Here is a 22,092-nt window from a genome sequence, read left to right as displayed (position 1 = left end):
AACTGTGCTGATAAAATACGAAATTTTCATAACAGGACTACTTCCCTAATCCGGAAAAAATTGGGACTTTTGCATGTTTGGTTTATTATTGGGGTTCACACCTACCAATTCCACTGCCTGACAGTGCGACATACTCTCCAGTTGTTATTTAATTGGCAGGACAAAATAGTAGGCGTCATTGCGTAATGGTGAGTTTACACGAGACATTTACTGTATTATTTACTCATCAAGAAATTATATTTTTATAAATTATTAGTAAACTCAAGATTGATTTTTTTACTACTACTACGGGGGTAAACAGAGAAAACAGAACGCCAGACTACCCTGTCCTTACACACAATCTTTGGTTTCACCACGTTCATGCAGTTTGTCATATATAGTATAGTTATAACAAATTGATTTTGACCGCCTAAAAAGGGTAATTATATAGTATTGTTATAAAAAGAGAAAGTGCAGGCAAAACCATCGTGAACAGGTAATTATCGGTTTGAAATGAAACAATGGGGTTTTTCTAGATTATTTTCATCATGGTAATTCCTGAAGCAGTGAACAGGTAATTATCGGTTTGAAATGAAACAATAGGGTTTTTATAGATTATTTTAATCGTGGTTATTCCTAAAGCAGTGGACAAGTAATTATCGGTTTGAAATGAAACAATGGGGTTTTTATAGATTATTTTCATCATGGTAATTCCTAAAGCAGGGTTCGATACAAAATCCAGGCATCTGTGGACATTCCTTGCAGCAGTAATTAGAATCGTTCCGTTTTTTATTTTTTTCCCAGCAATATTTGCATTGCCTTTTTTTACTTTTCCTTTGTCGTTTCTTTCGCATAGGGCTGGCAAATGTCTTATATTTGACACTAGTGGACGAGGAATGGCAGAAAGAGGACCAAGTAAATTATCGATTACTTCCAGTCTAAAATCATATAGACTTTTTTTACGCTCACTTTGTGCATTGTACAGATAGTAAGCATTTATTAGCATTGATTGGAAAATGTGAATTCCCAGTTTCTTATACCACCTCAAAGTTTTTCGACGACATGGGTAGTAGGCAAGCATTTGGTCGTGAAAATCTACGCCGCTCATGTGTTTGTTGTATTCAATAATCATTTTTGGCTTACAAACCTCCTTTCCTCGACGATTGGTAGTTTTCGTCAATTGCCCATCGAATTCGGAAGATATCGTCACAATTTCACGTCGATCCTTCCATTTTGTGACGCAAATCCCTTTATTTGTATACATGCTGGTAGACTCTCCGGTTTTTAATTTTTTTTCAGTAACTTCCTTCGGTGTGTCCTTCCGGTTTGATCTGAGGGTCCCGGTAACAAATGTTTTGTTTTCTAATAAATGCTCCGTCAATGGAACGCTGTTATAGAAATTGTCCATGTATAAACTGTGCCCGACTCCAGTCTTTCCTTCCATCAATTTCTTCACCACTTTGTTGGTGTGGTCTTTACCACCGAGTTCGATGTCTGCTGCACCACCATAAACAATTATTTTTAGGGCCAATCCATTTACAGTTTTATGCCATATTTCGCTTTTTTCCCTTTCATGTATTGACGGATCAATAGTCTCCCTCTCCAGAGCACTAGCGATTCATCGATGGAAAGATTTTTACTAGGAGTATATATAATCTCCATCCTATCATTGAAAAAATCGATGAGTGGCTGAATTTCTCCTAAACTTGTTGATTCTTCCTCATTACTATTGAAGTGAAGCACTCTAAGGATAAGTAGAAACCTATCTCGAGCCATGTATTGAGAAAATGTCGGCAGGTTGAATAAATGATTTTTCTTCCAATAGTCGTTTAGGCGATTCATCCTAATAGTTCCCATGTGGAAAATAAGCCCTAAAAACTTCCTGAATTCCTCGATTGTTAGGTCCCTCCACCTTGTGATTCGGCTTTTATCACCTTTCGACTTTGATAACACCTCTACCGCATAATCGTTTGTTTGTTTGATGACCATCTCACACAAGTCATCGTTGGCGATGGCATTGAAAAAGTTGATCGGTTCTCTTCCAGCTTCCATAAAATTTATGCCAGATACACGGGTAAATGGGATGTGATGTGATGGTTTGGGTGAATTTGACCACTGTCTTGGTTCGGACATTGATGGTTGGTTTGGAGGCAGTGCTGATGCTGCCGGTACTGGCTGGATAATGTCATCTTCATCCGATTCGGGGAAGATCTCTAAGTCGCTTCCCGAATCGTCAAAATCACTATCGGTGTCGCTAAAGTCGTCATCTCGCCTAGCTCTTTTGGATGTTGATGGCTGATCCATATTTCAAGATAATATGTATAACACAAAAAAAAAATCAAAAGTCCAACACAAAAATAATAATAAAAACACTTTATAGTAAATGAATTCAATATAAATTACTTGTAGTCTAAAACACAATATTTTGATTCAAAAGTCCGAACACACAAAAAATAATAACGAAAAGTCTAATAAAAAATACTTATAAACAAGGAGACACTTTGGATAAAGTCAATAACAATCACAATTACCGCACACACATATAATTCGTTGTAGTTGTGTGAAACGTATAGAAAAAGTCGCGTGTAAACTCGCCACAACGGTACTACGGTAGAAAAAAAACAATAGATGATAGATGTATACTGAAGTTATCCTACATGCTGAGGGTATTATATACACAATCGGTTTGTGCTAACGTTTTTTTTATTATCATTTCTCTAAGTTATAAGATGCCCGTACCTTGTACGGGCAGCGCATCCCGCGAACTTTGTATCGCCCGTACCTGCTACGGGCTCAGCACTGGACGTGTTAACTTTGTAATTTCTTCCTAAGATTGTTTAGTACGTTTTGACATCCACTGTAACCTTAAGTGAGGACAGTAAATAAATAAAAATAACCTTAAGTTAAAAGTGAGGACTCCATCGAAGCCAGATTTAAGTTAGCCTCTCGTAAGCTGGGCGTGTTGCGCAGATATTTAATACACACAACCGCAGTACAAACTGCAAGTGCACCCATTCAGTTTCGCAGCACCTTTGGTAAGGAGTCTCTATATACCTGAAAAAACTTTTTAGCAGGTAATTCAAACAGGCATTGAATTTGTCAGTAGTTAATGCTACGATCCATCAGTATTTCATTGGAAGGTGTTGAAAAGCAATAGCATCATTGATATCTTCAGCAGAGCCGGAAACACTTCAAAACCCATGTCCAACATTTGTAAATAGCTGACATTTGCCACTTGAGAACGGTTTGTTTTGTGGCCCTCTCTTGTACTCAATCACAAAAGCTGGAATGATCAGTCAGCTTTTGTGATTCCTTCCTCCTACAACACAGATCTCTTCACTTCTTTCGATCCTTAAAAAGGCCGTTCACACAGCTTCCCTTTAAGATAACATAAGCCCCGAGGAAAATGCCACTATCCCCTGTATGGAGTTGCACATATACGCTGACGTAAGAACAAATAGACCCGCCGTAATGGTGCTTTCAGACGACGCTATACGCATCAAGCGTTTTTCAGGCATGGCCTATATCACCATACAATCCCATAAAGATGATGTGTTATAGATGTGAGCATATCATGAAGATATGTCATGATCTGCTACCCAGGCGATATTTTAAAATGGTGCCTGATGGTCAGATCAATTAGGTAGCTGCCGCGAAATATCATTTCTTTGTATGGGATCTGTCACTTGACAGCTGACATGACTTGATACTACAACATAAGCGCCCTTGAGTTGATTTCAGCACCCTTGATGTGATTTTTCAAGAAAACAGCGCTATATAAATCAGTCAAATATTACATAATCTGTATAGGCCACACCTAAAAAACGCTTGATACGTATAACATGATCTGACAGGCATGAAGCCAAATTTGCTTACTTGTCGTACCCATAATGGAATATCTGTTATTTCTTTAATCTGTACATTTATTGAAAGGTGGGTCAAATCCCAGCACTGCAAGGAATGGGAGAGGGCGAACCAGGCAATAAGGACAAAAACTCACTGAGGGAACTGGTAGGACTACTAACGGTGGATACTGCCATCTCAGGACACGCAGTTGTTGAGAGTGGAAAACACAAATAGATGCAGAAAATGTGAAGTGGAAGAGGAGACTCCAATTCACTTATGGTGCCATGTCCTGCCCTGATGCGGACAAGGCTACCTGGGAAGACACATTGTAGAACCAGAAGACATAGCCACATATCCAATGACATCCCTGGTGAACTTTATATTATAGGGACCTGGTTACTGTTAACAGGTTCACTGCCAGCCTTGGACAGTGATGGCTTGGAAAACTTTGCCATGTAAACATAGAAAGCTTTGTCACACATCTTCAACAAGCTATAACTTTAAAACCAGAGTAGGTAGTCAAAAACCACGTTTGCACAATTTTTTTTTGATTCTTTCAAGCACTGGGCAAACATTCAAAAATCATGTCGCGTCTGTTGCCAGATATTTTATTGAAGCACACGCCAAATGGTGGGTGCGGAGTTTCTCGAGACATTCGAACTCCGCCAAATGGTGGAGGTGGCAGTGAACCTGTTAAAAGAATGAGGTAAAATGGGAGATAGGCACAATGGGCCTATGGCCTAAGTGCTCACGGGAACTCTACGGTAACCATCACTTCTTCAGTTAAAAAAAAAATACTATGAAAAAATTTAAATAAAATTGAATAATATAACACCAAGATAACATAACACATTTTATTTATAAGATTGGTATCTTATTCACACTACATTGTTCACTATTCTTAACAGTACATACATATTATTTCTTTTTAAATATTCAACAACAATATCAAATTTTCTTTTAATTTATTGCAAACAGCCACAACTTTTACAATAATGTGATATTGATTTACAAACATCTCGAAAGATAAATTCTCTACTATTACTATGATGTAATGAACGAAGTACCCAGGCAATAATTAAATTAGCGTGAAATTTATTAACAAGAGAGAAAAAAGCAAGGGTTGAAAAATATATTATAAATAAATTTATTTTAAAAAACCTTGGAATGTGGGAGTTCTTTAAAAAGCCCAAACTAAAATAAGAATTTTATTTTTTGTTAAATTAATAAATATAAATAGGAAGAAATCTATTTTATAATAATAATATTGTCATTGATATAATTGTAGACAATGTTCAATCTATGAAGTGTTGAATGTAGGTTTTTGTTTTGTTTTTTTTTTTTAATTTTTTTACCATCGGTAACAATTAAATATCTAAGTAATATAATGATAATAATAAAATAAACTGAACAATGTGATCAAAATACTGTATGGACAGATTTAATTAATATAAATCACAAATATATTTACAAAATTGTGGAAATTCAAAGCTAAAACAATTAGCTTCAATTTGTTATTTTAAAGCAGACAATATACAATGAAAAATGTTTAGAAATGAGGATTCAAATTAAAACACACATCAAATTTGAGAAGAATAATTTTTCTCTTTAGTATTGTCCCACGATCGATCCCAAAATATATCGCTACTTTAAAAGTACACATTTTAAAATGTACAGGAAGCCATATAATACAGTTAAAGCAATAATTTCAATAACTACCGATCGTAATCTGATACACAGCGTTTTTAACCTCAAAAATGATATTTTTTTGTGACAACACTAAACCGAATATATTGTGCAAACAAAAATCTACTTCATGAGAAGAGATTTGTCTCAAAACGTCGAAATCTTTTGAATAATTTAAATGGTAGTATAATATTTATATGAAAATGTTTTGATAATAACGCTGGCATTATTATTATTAACGATAAGTTATATCTTACAATACAATAGACAGGACAATGTGTTGACTCCTTCCCAAAACCACAACGATCGGTTGCTTTCCACCAAAATATTTTGCAGACGTCAGGCTGTTATAAAAAAGGTGTTATAATGGTAGTTATTTATGTTCAGCCTGGCAAAGGCAAATCCACTAGTAATAAAAAAATTATAAAAAAACTGTACAAACTTAACGTGGGATTATACTGAATTTACATAATTTATAATAATGATTGTATGATACAGTACAAGTCTGCTATGGTGACATTCAAAAACCCTTGTTATTTTGTGACATTAAAGCAGAAAACCACCGTTTGTAAGTTTGTGAGGGTGGTCTAAAGAGGTTGTCACTATAACCGATATCACTACATCAGGGTTACATTCAAAGATATTAGAAGAACGAGATATGCTATGTTGTCCGTCGGACCGTAGGCGGAGTACTACCTAATTAGGGTACTTTGAACGGTATCGGGACGTGTACGCACAGAAATCTGTTCTATGTATTAGTGCGGCTACCTTAGCGTAAGCGAAGGTGTGCAGTAGTATTGGTGAACAAAACCGGCGCCACTCGGCAAAACAATTCCACACAGTACGAACTGCTCATAGCACATCTCGTTCTTCTAATATCTTTGGTTACATTGCATTTTACCAATAATTATGACAATACAGTACAAATCTGTTATTATAACATTGAAAAGACCGTAGGGTATTTGGTGATGTTAAAGCAGGATTTCTTTTGAAAGGTGTCTAGGATTGCGAGTATACAACGAGGTTGTCACTATTACAGAGGACACTATATATCAGGGTTGCACTGTAACAGAAGTCACTATATCAGAATTGCACTGCAATTAATCAATGATTGTAATAATTTTATTAGTAAGGTTGTTTGGTTGAGGGGATGGAGTCGGGACTTGTGTATTGTTGAGGTTGGGTGGCTCGGTGGCTTAATGGCGGGAATCTCTGGGGTAGAACTCTGCGAGGATGGAGGCGGGGATCCTCTTGAGCATCTCCTTGGGGAAGATACGGAGAAGCTGCCATCCAATGTCGAGGGACTCGAACACGGTGCGGTTCTCGTAGTTACCCTGTATTGAAACAAATTATTAGCAATCATTCAGACATTAGAGGATCAACTACAAACAAATTTTAAGCAATGCCACCCCTATAAAGACGCAGATACTGACACCCAATCAATTTGAATTTGAATTCAATTTATTAATTTGGACAAAATCTAACACACTCAACTGCTACAAGTGAAAAACACCCAATAATGAAGAGGATGATGAAATATCCATAATAATAAAGTACTCTCTAAATCATCACCGCTCGATTACCCGATAACTACAATAATCCGCTGTATGTTTATTTGTTGAAAGCACAAAATCAAGATCTACAAATTACCCAGTATTCGTACGTCAACGTTCAAAATCTATAGACTTGAGCGCACAAGCTTAGGTTAGGTTATCTTATTCTCATACACTCAAGTTACTATACCATTGTCTAACTTGCTAGAGCTAAACATTTTACCGGGTTCATTACCGTTGTATTAGGACATTTCCGTTAGTGTATTCTAGTAACTGTTGCATGTGTTTCTGTTTGTTTCGTTCTGCCACAACTTGTTGTTTGAATAAGTTGACAAAATGGAGTCTTTTCGCATGCGTAAACATGAACTTTAAAACAAAAATTAAAATTAAATTTTACAAAAATACTGACAGATTGATAATTTTTAGCATGTTTTGTACATGTGCACTATAATCCGTCACTTTAATAGGTCATTGGGTTTTGGGGTGACGTATTAGTTGAATACTGTAATTGAATAGTTTGTACAGCATTTTGTGAAAAATCTAAGAAGTTATTAACCCGGCCAAAATTAAGGCTTTTTTTTGTTGTGTCTAACATGTAGACAATATCATATTTGATAAAGTGGCTTTTATTTTTGTCTTTAACTAACCCAGTAGAGGTAATATCTGAAGGTAAAGTGAATATATAAGGACGACTCTGCAATTGTCGAATTGTCAAATGCAGAGCTCCGACCCCTAGGCGTTAATAATAATATATTATAAATGAATGTGTAAAGAAGGCAATGTCAATTAATCAAATACATATCAAGAAGTGCCAAGCCTAAATCCCAGGAGCGCATTAAACTAAGTGGGTAAATTGTCTATCAGAGCGCAGTCAGTTATATTTGTGGGAGGCAAGTGAGGAATGGTGTCTCACCTGTGTGATGAAGTTCTTCTCGAACTTGGTGAGGAATTCCAGGTAGAGCAGATCGTCGGGGGTCAGGGCCTCCTCTCCCACCACGGCCTTCATGGCTTGCACATCCTTACCGATGGCGTAACACGCGTACTGCAATTACAACAACAACAAACATGTAGAGTTTCCATTAAGTCAATCAGAATTTTCAACGTCAATAAGTAGTTTCCCCAGATTAGTATTGTAATAGTATTGTAGGTTGGTAGGTTAAGAGATGGTCAATTATTGGACATTTAGAAACATATAAGTAAGTAATTACCAGCTGGTTTGAGACGTCAGAGTGGTCCTTGCGGGTCATGCCCTCTCCGATGGCGGACTTCATGAGACGAGACAGAGATGGTAGCACGTTCACTGGTGGGTAGATCTGACGATTGTGGAGCTGACGGTCTACGTAGATCTGGAAACAAATTGCCCAACGGTAAGTTATATAAAAGACAAATTTCACGTGAGATACTTTGGCTCTGCCTTGTAAAGCGACGGCAAATACGAAAATTTTGTTTTAACAGACAATCGTTCACAGAAATATATTTAAATTAATTATAACCAACAGGAAGAACACAGGGATATTCCTAGTATGGCGGGTGAAACTGTAGCGGTAGCTACTAGAAGGTTCTGGAACGTTGATACATGCAACCTGCATCGCACTAGAACCTACTGGTAAGACGGCGAATGTACGCTGCTATAATAATAGCGAAGCCGCCGACCTATCTACTCGCGATCGCCGGATTATTCTCGAACGCATTGCTCTATATAAGGCCGCGTCGTCAAGGTACCTAAGTCAGTCAGTCCAGTGTCAGTCAGATACAAGTGAGTACCCAGTACAAGCGCTCGATACTAACTGAATCAGGCAGCCGCTTCGGCTGACCCCCACGCCGCGTCCCGCTCTTAACTCACCGCGCCGCCATGGCCCACAGACCTACTACGCCCGGTGTTGCATCTCCCTCGCAGCGATGTATTGAACAATAATTGAATAAAATGAAACAAGCAATTTGGCATCTTGGATAATTTTCACGGTTAAATAGATATATCAAAACTCACCATGATCTATTTACTGATTCCAGACAGAAATAGGTGTGCTAATCTCATGAAAACAGAAAATTATGCTTTGAATATAAAATTATATCCCATGTTTTTTTGTCTCTCCTGGAAAGTGGCCAAATACAACCAGGAGATTCTTATCTACAATACACATAAGTACAGTGACACCCAGGCATAAGATTTGCGTATAACAAGTTTTGTTTATAAGTCGCTTCATGCAATCTATGAGTAACCTCTTCTACTATCTAGGATATCACATTCCCTGTGCACATTTTAGCTTGTTGTTTGTATAACTGGCTGTATTCTACTAGCCAGATCTGATGGGGGCAAGAAAGGGGCTAGAATTGCTTGTTACCTGTCCCTCAGTGATGTATCCGGTCAAATCGGGGATGGGATGGGTGATGTCATCGTTGGGCATGGTCAGGATGGGGATCTGAGTGATGGAGCCATTCCTGCCCTCCACACGTCCGGCACGCTCGTAGATGGTGGCCAAATCCGTGTACATGTAACCTGTGACAGCAAATTATTCTATCAGTGGATGTTACTATAAAATACTAAAATCTTGAAAGACAGTCTGCTCAAGAAGAACGTCTCAACACAATAGATTTTTCAGCGTAGCCCTCCATCATTGCACAAACAACCTTTTCCACTTATAATGATGGAAGTAGGAGGAATTCAAATACATCTTATTAGGATATTCGTAACTTAGGAATGTTTGTCTTTCTTTTTAAATAGAGACGAGGGATAATAATATTTACCGGGGAAACCACGTCGGCCGGGAACCTCCTCCCTGGCGGCAGACACCTCACGCAGAGCCTCAGCGTATGAAGACATATCCGTAAGGATGACCAGCACGTGCTTCTCGCACTGGTAGGCGAGGAACTCGGCAGCTGTGAGCGCCAGGCGGGGGGTGATGATCCTCTCAATGGTGGGGTCGTTGGCCAGGTTGAGGAAGAGGCACACGTTCTCCATGGAACCGTTCTCTTCGAAGTCCTCCTTGAAGAAGCGGGCCGTCTCCATGTTGACTCCCATAGCGGCAAACACGATGGCGAAGTTGTCCTCGTGGTCGTCCATGACTGACTTTCCGGGGACCTGGAATTAGATAAACAAGATATTAATCACTGTTTTTCTGGATTTAAATGATACTGCTTGTAAAGGGTTCCATGATGAAAAGCGAAGAAAAGAAGAAAAAAAAAGGAAACTAAACCCTATCTGTGATTTTAATCATGCTCTATTTAATCACAGGAAGCCCTGAGAGAAATAATTTTTCTCAGGGCCTACGTCGTTTTTTGGGAATTCTGGAGGATCTTTTAAAGGAAAAGAAGGAGAGGATGTTTTGGAAAGGAAAACTCCCGCAACCGACCTCTCCAGTTCCGGAGCGCCTCCGATAGCCGCATCCACCGCCAAGTCCTAGACAAACCTCATCCCATGAACCCGGGCGCCCTGCTAATTCAACAAATGTAGCGAACTACATGGGCACCAAACTGGGGAAAGGAAAGAGGAAGATTCAAACGATGAAATTCAGAATGCACTAAACACGGTTAAAGCCATTACAAGCAATGTTTCAATTCTGAATGGCTGTCTTCACTAGGGCAATAGTCACTCTAACGTAGTATGTATTATTTTATTTACATTGCATGTGGTATAAAAGATGTCCATGTTATTGACATTGCGTGTGTTATAAATGATGTCCATGGGTCAAAGTGGTTAAGGAGCCTACAACTGTCGTAAGCATTGATGAAATTATTACCTTGACAAGACCAGCTTGACGACAGATCTGGGCGGCAATCTCATTATGCGGCAGACCAGCGGCGGAGAAGATGGGGATCTTCTGACCACGAGCGATGGAGTTCATGACGTCGATGGCGGAGATACCTGTCTGGATCATCTCCTCGGGGTAGATACGCGACCAGGGGTTGATGGGCTGGCCCTGGATGTCCAGGAAGTCCTCAGCCAGGATCGGGGGACCCTTGTCGATGGGCTTGCCGGAGCCGTTGAACACACGACCTGGAATAAGCAAAAATAATATTCAAAATTATAATTTTTAAACTGGGTTGTTGTTCGGTAACAATAATACAAGAATATATTTTTTATGTGTAAAAATTTGTACTTTTAACAGAAAAGTTTGGAAAATATATTATAACAATGCAATGGCTAAATTTCAAGAGGTTGAATTTGGCAATCTGCCAAGCAGAAAAGGGAGAAAACATCAATACATTTTTGGCATTTTAACAAAACCTTGCAATGATGCATTTACGTGGTCTGATTTTTGTTGTGTCCTATATCACTTGATATAACAACGAAAACTCTATCTCGTCATCCCATGGGTCGATAAGGAATCGACAAAAACCGAGTGCTGTAAGACCCAGTGCAGAAAAGTAACGTTCCCTAAGTGCAGTCCTTTGCGTACCTTTTCTGCTTAGGGACCTACAGTACTCGAATGTAGATTTCTTGCCGACACTATAGGATGACGGCCTTATAAACAAGTTGTCCACCAGACCAAACATATCAAAGGAATTCGTAATTTTTCGATTTATAAAAAATGAATTTGAAAATTTCGAAGCATTTCCATGGAAAAATCGATTTTGTTTTCATGTATGTATACTTTTGGCGTAATAATAAACTTATTAGTATTATTTTCTTACCCAGCATATCCTCCGACACTGGTGTCCTGAGGATATCTCCTGTGAACTCGCAAAGGGTGTTCTTGGCATCAATACCGGATGTTCCCTCAAACACCTGTACAACGGCCTTTGTTCCGCTGACTTCCAAAACCTACAATAAAACAAAGCATTATTAGCCCTGGTAAATCAAAGTACTTCCACCAGCAGAACCAATAGCAGAAGGAAATGTGAAGATGATGCAATCAACGCAAGGAGAATCCAAACGACCTTTAAATTGATTTATATTTGTAGCATCGATGACATGTTGTGGAAGTTTGTTCCATGCTTCCGCTACTATATTTGTAAGGAAATCATTCCTAGGATTGAATGCAAAATTTGTTTTGATGCACGGAAATTTACATTATTTGCGTTAGTGGTGAAGATTTCTTGAAAGTCTCAATCAAATCACCCCTTTCTCTCCGTTCTTTGAATGTCGGTAATTTTAGCAGCTCTAGTCTATCTTCATATTGCTGGTCTTTTAAAGCTCTTGGTATTTTTATGAATCGTCCCTGTACCCTCTCTATTAGATGTATATCCTTTGCAAAAAATGCTTACATGGTGAAAGTTTAAAGTTGTTACCGCAGTAAAATATAAAAAGTGAAGGAAAAAATTACAGCAGTACAATAATTAATGAATATTTAAAAGTTTGTTAAGATCCACTGTTACCGTTGATTAATTTCTCTCAATTTGGCACAGAACAAAAAATAATTCGTAATCTATTAAAAAAAAAAAAAACAATTCCAATAATTTAATATGATATTATTTTGTAACATCCACAAGCAAAAAATAAATTAAATTGTGCAAATTTCAGTAGGTACAGATAAATCATAATAAAGAGAACCTTGCTTGTATAGTGTATCGCAGGACTATTGTGGGGTAAGAGGGGACTGCGGGCGGATGTTTCAAACTAGTTTGAACCACTATCAGTGTGTACAAATACATTCAAATTGCGCTCTTCTGTACCTGAGTAATTTTTTTTTAAACATAATATTTTATTTATTTACCTGTCCCGAACGGATTGTTCCATCGTTCAACCTCAGCTGCACAATCTCGGCGAATTTGGGGAACTTGACTTCATCCAAGATGACCAAGGGTCCGTTCACACCAGACACCGTCTTGTATGCTGAAATCGCACAATTATAATCAGGTTAAAAGTTTGTTAAAATGAATATCTGCTATTAGCTCTGCGAACAGCCCGAAAAAGTATGTTTCTAACTGTCTCATATATAAATCAAAACCAAAATTTTTGTCAGAAATCATAATATCTGTAAGTAGGTACTTAAATTCTAGTTATTAAACATATATTTTAGGTAGCATTTTATTTATTTCAAACTTCACTATCTCAAAGACTATTCTTTTTTCAAACTTTCTTCTGGGAGATATGTACCATAATATTGAAAAAAAGCGAATGAGAAAGTTCAAATAAATTTGAAAAACGAATCATTGCTGAACCATTAAAATGGTCACCATTTTGAATGGAATGCACAAACAAGTTTACACACAGATGAAATTCCAAACAGTCAAGTTAAAACAGGACTTCGCTCAGCCAATAATGTAAACATAACCAAAATTACATAAGACTAGGTGTTAAGATTGTCAAATTGAGAATTGTACAGTAATTGGATAATCTATCTGTTGTGCAATAAATAAATAAAAAAATAAAATAAATAAATAAAAAAGACCACAGTGAGATTCTGTAGGTTCCAAAGACTGTGATGGACCATACAATTTTAAATGGTGGTCTTTCGACGGGGCGATACTGAGAATTTTTACACCCTAGAACCAGAATTGGGAAAAACATATTTTTTTTACAAAATATATCTCATTATTCATAAAAAAATTACACAAAGGTAATAAAAGTAGTAGGTAGGTACTTAATAATCTGAATTTTTTCAGATGAAAGCAGTCATGTGACAAGAGAATGATTTTCACATGAGAAAACTAGGTGTTTTCCTATAAACAGCTATACTTTATTTACATAATAATTAAAGACTATTTTGAAAGGATTCAAGTCATATGATTTATCTATTTTAATGTACCAAATTGAAAAGTTTGAGTACATAATTGTAATGAATTCATAATCTCTAGATGTTGTAAAAATATAACCGAATTCTGTGTGCAATATATAAAGCACATCATATGACTAGTATCGATTAACTTAGAAAAAGGAAGGGAATGAAGAGATTTTATCTTTTAAAAATCAAATAAAGACATACTGGGGCGTGACCAAGCGTAAAAATTAAATAAAGTACAATAAAATAGATCAAATCAACTTTAAAAGCTGTTTTCTATAACTGAAATAGGAAATTATTCAATTATATCTAAATAAAAATACTTTATAAGCGGAGAAAAATCACTACATTACGTCAAAAATTCACATCACATGACAGCTGACACAATTTGTTAATTTCAAAAATAGTGTCCTGACTCGTAATTTAACGGAAAATGGGCTTATTTCTTTAGCTTTAAGCTCAAAATAATTGATTCAGTTTTAATTTTGATGTATATACTCGGCATTGATCGAAACCAGCTGAGTTGCCCACCCCAAAAGTCAAAACGAAGGGTATTTTCAACACATAAAAAACACTTACTGAGACGTGGTTGGGAGATGAAATCCCTGGAAACGGCCAGGATATGTTCCTTTTGAGCCTGTTGGCTGTTAAGGGTAGCGTTGAAAGATACCTTCGACATCTTGAAAGAATCTAGTCGAACAAAATAATATCCGACTGATCACAGACGATTAAACGAGCGCAGAAGATCTGCCTTGAGCGAATCACAAATGATATTTCACGTGATATCACGTGACTTGCTACTTGGCTACGTTCATTTTGGCTACGTTTGCTTTTCTTTATTCAGTTCTTACTTATTCAATTTTATTTATTGTTGGCTCTCATGGCACACAAATAATATATAGGTTAGTGAGTGGTTTATTTATGTTAATAGGTATCGCAGCGAATGTTTATGTGAACATAGTACTCACACAGGGGCATTGCTTGCTTTGGGCGTTTTTCAAAGATTTTCTTTTTCTTCTTTTAAAAAACGGGGAAAAGTTTTTAATGTAACAAAACAAACCACGAATAAAACTTTTTGAATATTCAAATTCGATGGTCATAGGCACCTGTTTGAGTATTTTTAAAGCTAAGCACAATACAAAGTACTGTTGGAAGTTCATACATAAATATCAGCAAGAACACACGCATTTATAAGTTATTATTAAAACTCTCAGATCGAAGAATTATATTCGACTTAATATTTATGTTCAAAATTGTAAATGGTAGTATAGACAGTCCTGATTTAATTAACCTCATTGAATTTCATATACCCACGAGAGCTACTCGTTCTAAAATTTTGTTTAAATGCAACAATATCAGGACTGAGTATTCCAAATACTCGCTTGTACCTAGGTTGCGTGAAGTTAGTAATAGATACGCAGATGTGGCAGATCTATTTAACTGCACGCAAGGTAAGTACAAGAGGGCTATGCTATCAAATCTTTTCAATCAATATTAATTTAATCTAATTCTACCTTATTTGCACTATAGAAACTTATGTACTTGTATCTCTTGTTTACTTACTTACTTACTCTCTAACATAAATATACCACTCTCCTCTCTAATGTCATTTCACAATCAAATGCCACATATATTTGTAATTCTTTTTTTTAAATATTTCATCGATTTTAACTGTGACATGTTATCATTGTTTGTGGTATATTTATACCGTTGATATTAAATACATGTGTTGTTCTCGTCAATTTTAATTGCACGACTTATAATAAGTTTTTGGGCTTATTAAATTTTTAACACTATTTAGTTATCCTACCCCAAAATGTTTTCGCCATTTCAATCCCTTTTTGGTTCAGTCGTGGGTTGGTACTTATTTCGCTGGAACTTATCTTATTTAATTTATTTTTAAGGCAACATTTTTTTAAATGTCATAGAAAAAATACAATTTTGGCTTTTTGACGTTTATATTTGACGTTTCAATAACACAAATCAACACAAATCTTCAGCTTCGGCATGCGGTAGTTGTTAACTAGAAGATCTCCGCATTTTGCGTGTTTTTGTGCAAGTTTTGGAATCATAAAAACTATACAAACACACGTTTCCGGGCGGACAAAGCAGTTCCATCATGATGTCCTCTTCTATCGGCGGATTCAGTGGTGATAATACTCGCTACATTTATGTTGTCCAACATTTATTTGTTTTATTATTAAAAACTAGCTTATAAGTACTCATGGCCCAGTTTGACCATTTGAAATCGACCTTATACCAGCCAACCACCTGTATAAACAGGTATAGTGATATTATGACTCCATTTTGCTTATTGATTGGTTCTTACCTCTTTACAGACGATCTATTCAACGAGAATGAAAATGATGACGGATTTTCTGACGACCTTAAAATGGCGTAAGTTTATTATTATGAATCCTGGATAAGACATATTAACTTTTCCTATTATCTTGTTAAATTTTTCGGCTATTAAAAAAATCAGCACTTGAATTTAACTTAAATATCTAATGGAGACAACTATTTGAGGGGTTTAAGTAAACATGCAAAAATAGTCTTTTAGGGAACACCCAAAATAAACCAAACCAACAAGTTTATTAATTCAAGCGTATTTCCTAACCTTCAAACTTAACTAAGAAAAAATGAAATTTAAATGCATATTTTATCATCTCCCACCACATAATTAGTTATTTCTTGAAACCAACTATTTATATATTTTTTGCATACCAAGCGTGTTAAGTTCATTTTTATTTTTAACATATTTATAAAGATTGTGTGCAATTTTATAATAAATATTATGTAGGAATGTAAAGTTTTATTCAATTTTGTTGGCGGTTCAGCACACGAGTGAACGTTAGCGCGAGCCGCGCCTGCTCCCCACTACCTTCAGCCTTATAACATATCCTAATTGGCGATGCCATATTCTCACTGGCTCCCGATGATTGGGAGCAGTTGGGACTCTTGTGTGATATGTGAAGTTATCAAAGTATCTGAGTGGATACAGTCTGTATGTATGATATTATGTAGTTACTATCATCAACCCATTTTGTTCAGTCACAGTAAATTATTGTTGGTTTTGGACTCACTACTAGTTATATATTCTGTTACTGAATGCATTGTGCTGAGTTGGTGACAACCGACCTACTGTCTCAGCGATTCCAATGAATGGAAAAATGTCGACACTTTGATTGTGTATTTATTGGCTGAATAGGGAATTCTCGTGCATTTTGTAAATAATTTATTTCAATAAAGATAATTATTTTATTATGTGCCTCTTTTTTTTCTTTTTTTTAAATGCATTTTCAATTTTTTGTAGTTATTTTAAAAATTGCGTGCTATTTCTTCTCTGAAAACGGTCATGCGCCATTTTGACCGCTACGTCACAAGTGCTACGTCACACCTTTGCCGCTGCCGCCGCCATCGGTTTGCAGGATCTACTCGGGCCGGTCAACAGTGACGTCATCGTTGCCCTTGAACGCTTGATCAATCACCGGGCGTTTTTAGCTGCATTGAAATATTTCGTTCGCGCCTGTTTTTAAAGTCATTATAACTTTAATAAATGATTTTTGAAAATTATAAAAACTATGTATTCTTGTGTCTGAAGTGTTTCTACATGTGAATAATTAATAATAAGTGATTTTTTGGTGTGAAGAGAATTCCCTATTTCAAAAACTGATTTATGAGAAATGGGGTGATGCCTTTTGTACTTTTAAATTGCTGTCGCCACGTCTGTAGCTGTAGAGGTTGCTGTTTGTTCATCTGTTTAGGCGCGTCAGCAGTAATGAAAATTTCTATTATTATCTGTTGAATTGACATGTTTGAAATTATAGAATCGATGATGTCAGCAAATGAGCGATGCTCATGCCGTCATAAGTCAATGCTTCTTGAATTCGGTGAATTTTATTATTTTATTTAATACAGTGGTCGATTGGTCGTTCCTCGAATGATCGTTTTCGCACATTTATCGTTTTTTTCAACAGGTCCTTTCAAAAACGATAGATAGATGTTTCACTGTATATGTATTTTTTATAATAAGTATTGCTCAAGGCTCATTGAATTCAATCAGAGATGTGCAAAATGGGTATCCATAACCATTTGAAATGCAAAATGGAAATGGGTCAAAACTTTTCCATTTGAAAATGCAAAATGGTTTTTAGAAAAGCATTTCAAATGCAAAATGCAAAATACCTATTTTCAAAATGCATTGAAAATGCAAAATGGTTTCTCAGGTCAAACAATCAAAATAATTATAGAATTTTTAAACAATTTTGTCATTTAATAATGTACATCAATGTAGAACAAACATATGACATGATGGTAAATCCAAAAACACCACTACAGATTATGAAACCACAAAAAATTTGCGCGGGACTAATGTTGCCAGCGTAAAAACATAGAAACTGCTATCTAACATTTAATATTACAGCGTCATGGCCCCATGTTCAATATTTGACTCAGTATTTTTTGTAATGGTATCACTCAATTTCCAGGATTCCTACCAGGGAGCAACTTGACAAATGTAAATTATCTCTCATAGCGAGGTTGAGGACCGACTGATATTTGGGGCTTATGAAAAAAAGATGAGTGGAGATAGTAGGAAGAATGTTGCAAAAAAGCATTTAAAATGGAAAATGCATTGAGAAAAGCATTTAAAATGCAAAATGGAAAATACCCATTTTGCATTTCCATTTGAAATTGATTTATTTGAAATAAAGCACATCTCTGAATTCAATGCAGTTATTGTATCTAGTTTCTAGAACCCCACAAATGTAAACAAAGTATTTGTTCTATCATGAGGATTTTTTGGGTTCTTGTGATGGGTTGCGCTTCCTCCATCTTTAGTCAACGATTCAGACAGCGTTACAGTGTCCATCGTCAAGGCAAACGTTGGCTAAAGAAGTAGGAAGCGCAACGCGGCATAATAACCTAAAAATTAATCACGCTGACACTTTTGGCCGTGATAATCTCAAATCATATCAAAGTTTAATTTCTCTAATCTAATAATTATTACTAAACCAATGTAAAATTGAAAACATGAAAAATGCATATTTAATACACAGTGTTCGGAAACTCGTAGTACAAGCGTGAAACATCACATTCGCAGTCGATTTTGTGGTATAAATTTTTTTTGATGTTATCTTTTGTTTACGAGTAAATTCTGTCCGAAGTTTCTGTCCGAAGTTGGAATTTATTAGGTCATATTTGAAAAACTCTTTTGCCCAGGGGGGGATAATATCAGCTGCTTAATGTCTTTTAAAATGTGTTGAAGTGTAGACCCAGCTCCAAAAGTTTTTTTAACCCTTTAGTTGAAAATGGAATTCAAAAGAAAAACACCTATGATCAAAAAAAAGTTTTTTGTATTGTTTTCTATGCGATGTAGATTCACCAGTTTTCTGCTTGTACTACGAGTTTACGGACTCCGTGTGCAAGATATTCTATTAATCCAGAACTTATCCATATAGTTAATTTATTTACTTTCAGCGACCTTGGACCAAAATCTCTTAACTTGTTACTCTCCCAACTGCGGTTGACGTGCATCGAATTAAAGGTGGCCCTCAAACTGCAGGGAACCAACTTCTTGCTTCACATTAACCAACTGAAGAAGAAACACGATGCCTTACTTAACGAAGTCGCTTCGATGAAGAAAATCATCAATCAAAACATCTCACAGACCACCTTCGTGGAGGAAAATGATGACTCCAATACGACTTTACCGAACAATTTATACGAAACTGGCAACTTCGATAATACAACTTCGCCAGATGCTTTCCATCAGGCGGTTAATATCATGAATGTTAAGGAATCGGTACCGTCTAAAACCAATGAAGAGAAGTCAAAGTCCCAATGTCCTATTGCCGACATGGCGACTCAAATCGTTGATTGCATCGAAGAAACAATGAATACTAGTTTGAAACATCTACCACACGGACAGAAGATCAATGATGTTCTCAGGAATCACGCCATAAATGCTCTGAAGGATATCATAAATGAATCGTATAATAGCAATAATGTGTTGAATATATCGGCTATTGAGGATACGATAGATGTAGCAGAACCACATAATATGCAAATTGATACAATTGAAAATGAGCATGAGAATTTGGTTATACCCAAAGTATCCGGTCCACATGTTACAGTACAACACGGTCCTGATTCAGTTGTTGTGGTGCCACGGGGTTGTGAGCCACGTGTTACTTTAGAATGTAGCACTGATCCAAGTGTTGACCCACAAATCACAGTACAATGCGATGATGATTCACACGTTGCACTGCAACATGAACACGATCCAGGTTTTGCCTTGCATGGTTATTCCGATTCATATGTGCAAAGGAAAAAACAAAATAATCTCGAAAAGCGTAAGGGACGCCAAGAAAAGCACGACCGTAAAAAATGTAGCTTTGTCAATATACGCAAGTACATTACGAAACATCTCGTTGATACTGTGGGTGAGGACGTTACGATTACAAAATTTTATAAAATAATGTGTCACAACCAACATGCCGTCCTCTCCGGGAATGATAAGGAAAATATAAGGATCATCCAGATACATATGCATGCCAACGACGAGGCTTCTGCTATAACCATTGACAGGAATATGCTGCCCGATGTATTCTCGGACGACAGTGAGCGATACTACAAGGTTGAATTCGAAAACAAGCCTAAAAACAAAAAGGTGGGTCGAAGCCAATACTTTTATGAATTAAAGTCAAATTAATTTGTTTATACATACCATATTATTATATAAAAAAAAATGTTTACCTAAAAATATTTTTCAACGTGCTTCTAAGGTTTTGAAATCGAACATTACGAATACGATACGAATGGGTAGAACGTATATTCTCTCATATATAGGTAATACATAAACCTCTTTTGTATTTTTTCTATCTCTAGGATGGGAATTACACGGTCGTTAGAAGGGGGAACATTATTAAGCAGGAAAATATGTAACAAATTTTTTTTCTCTTCAATAATTTCTCTATTGGTCAGCTTTCACTTACAACTACATACATAGTGCTTATTAATTTTTCAGCATTCCTTTTGGTCCTGAAATAATTCTTCGAAGATAAGAAGTTAATAATATTTTGTTGTTTTAATTTCAGGCAAGTTCTACAAAATTACTTTGTGATTCAAGTCGCAGCAGTCATCTCAAAGAGAACAATGAGATTTCTGGGAACAAGGCCCCGGGCGTATGTAAAGACCATGATATTGATACCCCTCGTAATACTTTGAACAATGACGTCATTCTTAAATATGGAACTGAAAACGACACTTCTCCAAATTACAAAACGGATACAGCAGCTGAAAATTCTTGCAAGCCTAAGTTGAAGAGAAAAAGTGATTCTAATTCTGAAGAGTCCAAGAAGAATAGAAAAAGCGACAGTCTCTCAACCAGTACTTCATCCATGACATCTTCCCCTCTAATACTTATTGACGATGATTCAGACGATTTTGTCCGCAAATCAAACCAACAGAACAATCTATCCACATCATCAGCGAAACCCGTCATTTTAAGTAACAAAGTTATCAAGGGAGATCATGTGAAAAGCGTATTCTCGCTAATAGATAAAGAATTAACCGGCATCCCTACAAAAGAAAACATTACACAAACACCGACAGCCAAACAAACAACATCGCAACCAAGTAGAGTGAGAAAAGCTACATCCGCGCAAAGAGTAACTAATGCGGGAGCAATTGAAAATATGGTTGAATTAGACTTGACTGACCAGATTGGCCATTACACCAAAACAAACCACAGTCATGTCAACTTCGCCAGCAGTTCTACACAGCAATCTTTCCAGTCCTTATTGCAGCAATCCTCGATCCCAGATCCTAGACTAAAAACGATAGCGTCAAGTATCTATCGAAAGGTTAATTCTACCAGCAAAGGCAAGAAAAATGATATATATGTGCGCTATCATAAGAAACAACTGTCGACTATTCCTGTAACCATCAGGGAGCATCTGACTTGGGACGTGGATGATGACGATGAAGAGATTGTGATTACTCCCGCTGTGAACATAGACAATGATGTTCAGATTATAGAAATTGACAACTCTCCCATTGTACTCGATTGAAGTTGAAGAACTAGCGATTTATTTTATCAATCTAGAAACATCCAGTATCTTCGTCTTCTTATTCATATGGTGTTCCTATATATAGGGTTCTGTTTTTTGCTATTTAGCAATACCCAGTATCTTCTTCGTATGGTATTCCTATATGTAGGGTTCTGTTTTTTTTGCTATTTAGCAACATCCAGTATCTTCTTCGTATGGTATTCCTATATATAGGGTTCTGTTTTTTTTGCTATTTAGCAACATCCAGTATCTTCTTCGTATGGTATTCCTATATATAGGGTTCTGTTTTTTGCT

At 36.5% G+C, this 22,092-nt stretch overlaps 2 protein-coding genes across 2 annotated transcripts; one reads left to right on the top strand and one right to left on the bottom strand.

The window, feature by feature from the left end:
* Positions 1–4,751: 4,751 nt before the first annotated feature.
* Positions 4,752–14,490, bottom strand: Vha55 (V-type proton ATPase subunit Vha55). The gene is made up of 9 exons (XM_089646826.1): positions 14,306–14,490; positions 12,719–12,837; positions 11,697–11,826; positions 10,802–11,058; positions 9,810–10,143; positions 9,407–9,561; positions 8,273–8,410; positions 7,978–8,106; positions 4,752–6,845 (listed from the first exon to the last, which is right to left on the bottom strand). The coding sequence occupies exons 1-9, from the start codon at positions 14,403–14,405 to the stop codon at positions 6,708–6,710; spliced, it is 1,500 nt and encodes a 499-aa protein (XP_089502952.1). The 5' UTR covers positions 14,406–14,490; the 3' UTR covers positions 4,752–6,707.
* A 1,187-nt stretch (positions 14,491–15,677) lies between these two features.
* Positions 15,678–21,988, top strand: LOC149411713 (uncharacterized). The gene is made up of 4 exons (XM_089646825.1): positions 15,678–15,876; positions 16,066–16,123; positions 19,205–20,396; positions 20,824–21,988. Exons 1-4 carry the CDS (start codon positions 15,846–15,848, stop codon positions 21,796–21,798), a joined length of 2,256 nt encoding a protein of 751 aa, XP_089502951.1. The 5' UTR covers positions 15,678–15,845; the 3' UTR covers positions 21,799–21,988.
* Positions 21,989–22,092: the final 104 nt, after the last annotated feature.

This window comes from Hesperophylax consimilis, chromosome 25, assembly GCF_061612785.1.
Source record: "Hesperophylax consimilis isolate HC1 chromosome 25, BYU_Hcon_1.0, whole genome shotgun sequence".
NCBI classification, from domain to species: Eukaryota; Metazoa; Arthropoda; class Insecta; order Trichoptera; family Limnephilidae; genus Hesperophylax; species Hesperophylax consimilis.
This window is presented reverse-complemented; position numbering and strand designations above follow the sequence as displayed.

Excerpts from the sequence above, each read along its gene's own strand:
- Vha55 (XM_089646826.1), bottom strand. The coding sequence starts at position 14,405 with ATGTCGAAGGTATCTTTCAACGCTACCCTTAACAGCCAACAGGCTCAA. Across the intron at positions 10,144-10,801 it reads GTCAAGCTGGTCTTGTCAAG|GTCCCCGGAAAGTCAGTCAT; the intron begins GTAATAATTTCA and ends ATCTAATTCCAG. Across the intron at positions 8,411-9,406 it reads GATACATCACTGAGGGACAG|ATCTACGTAGACCGTCAGCT; the intron begins GTAACAAGCAAT and ends ATTTGTTTCCAG.
- LOC149411713 (XM_089646825.1), top strand. The coding sequence starts at position 15,846 with ATGATGTCCTCTTCTATCGGCGGATTCAGTG. Across the intron at positions 15,877-16,065 it reads TTCTATCGGCGGATTCAGTG|ACGATCTATTCAACGAGAAT; the intron begins GTGATAATACTC and ends ACCTCTTTACAG. Across the intron at positions 16,124-19,204 it reads TCTGACGACCTTAAAATGGC|CGACCTTGGACCAAAATCTC; the intron begins GTAAGTTTATTA and ends ATTTACTTTCAG.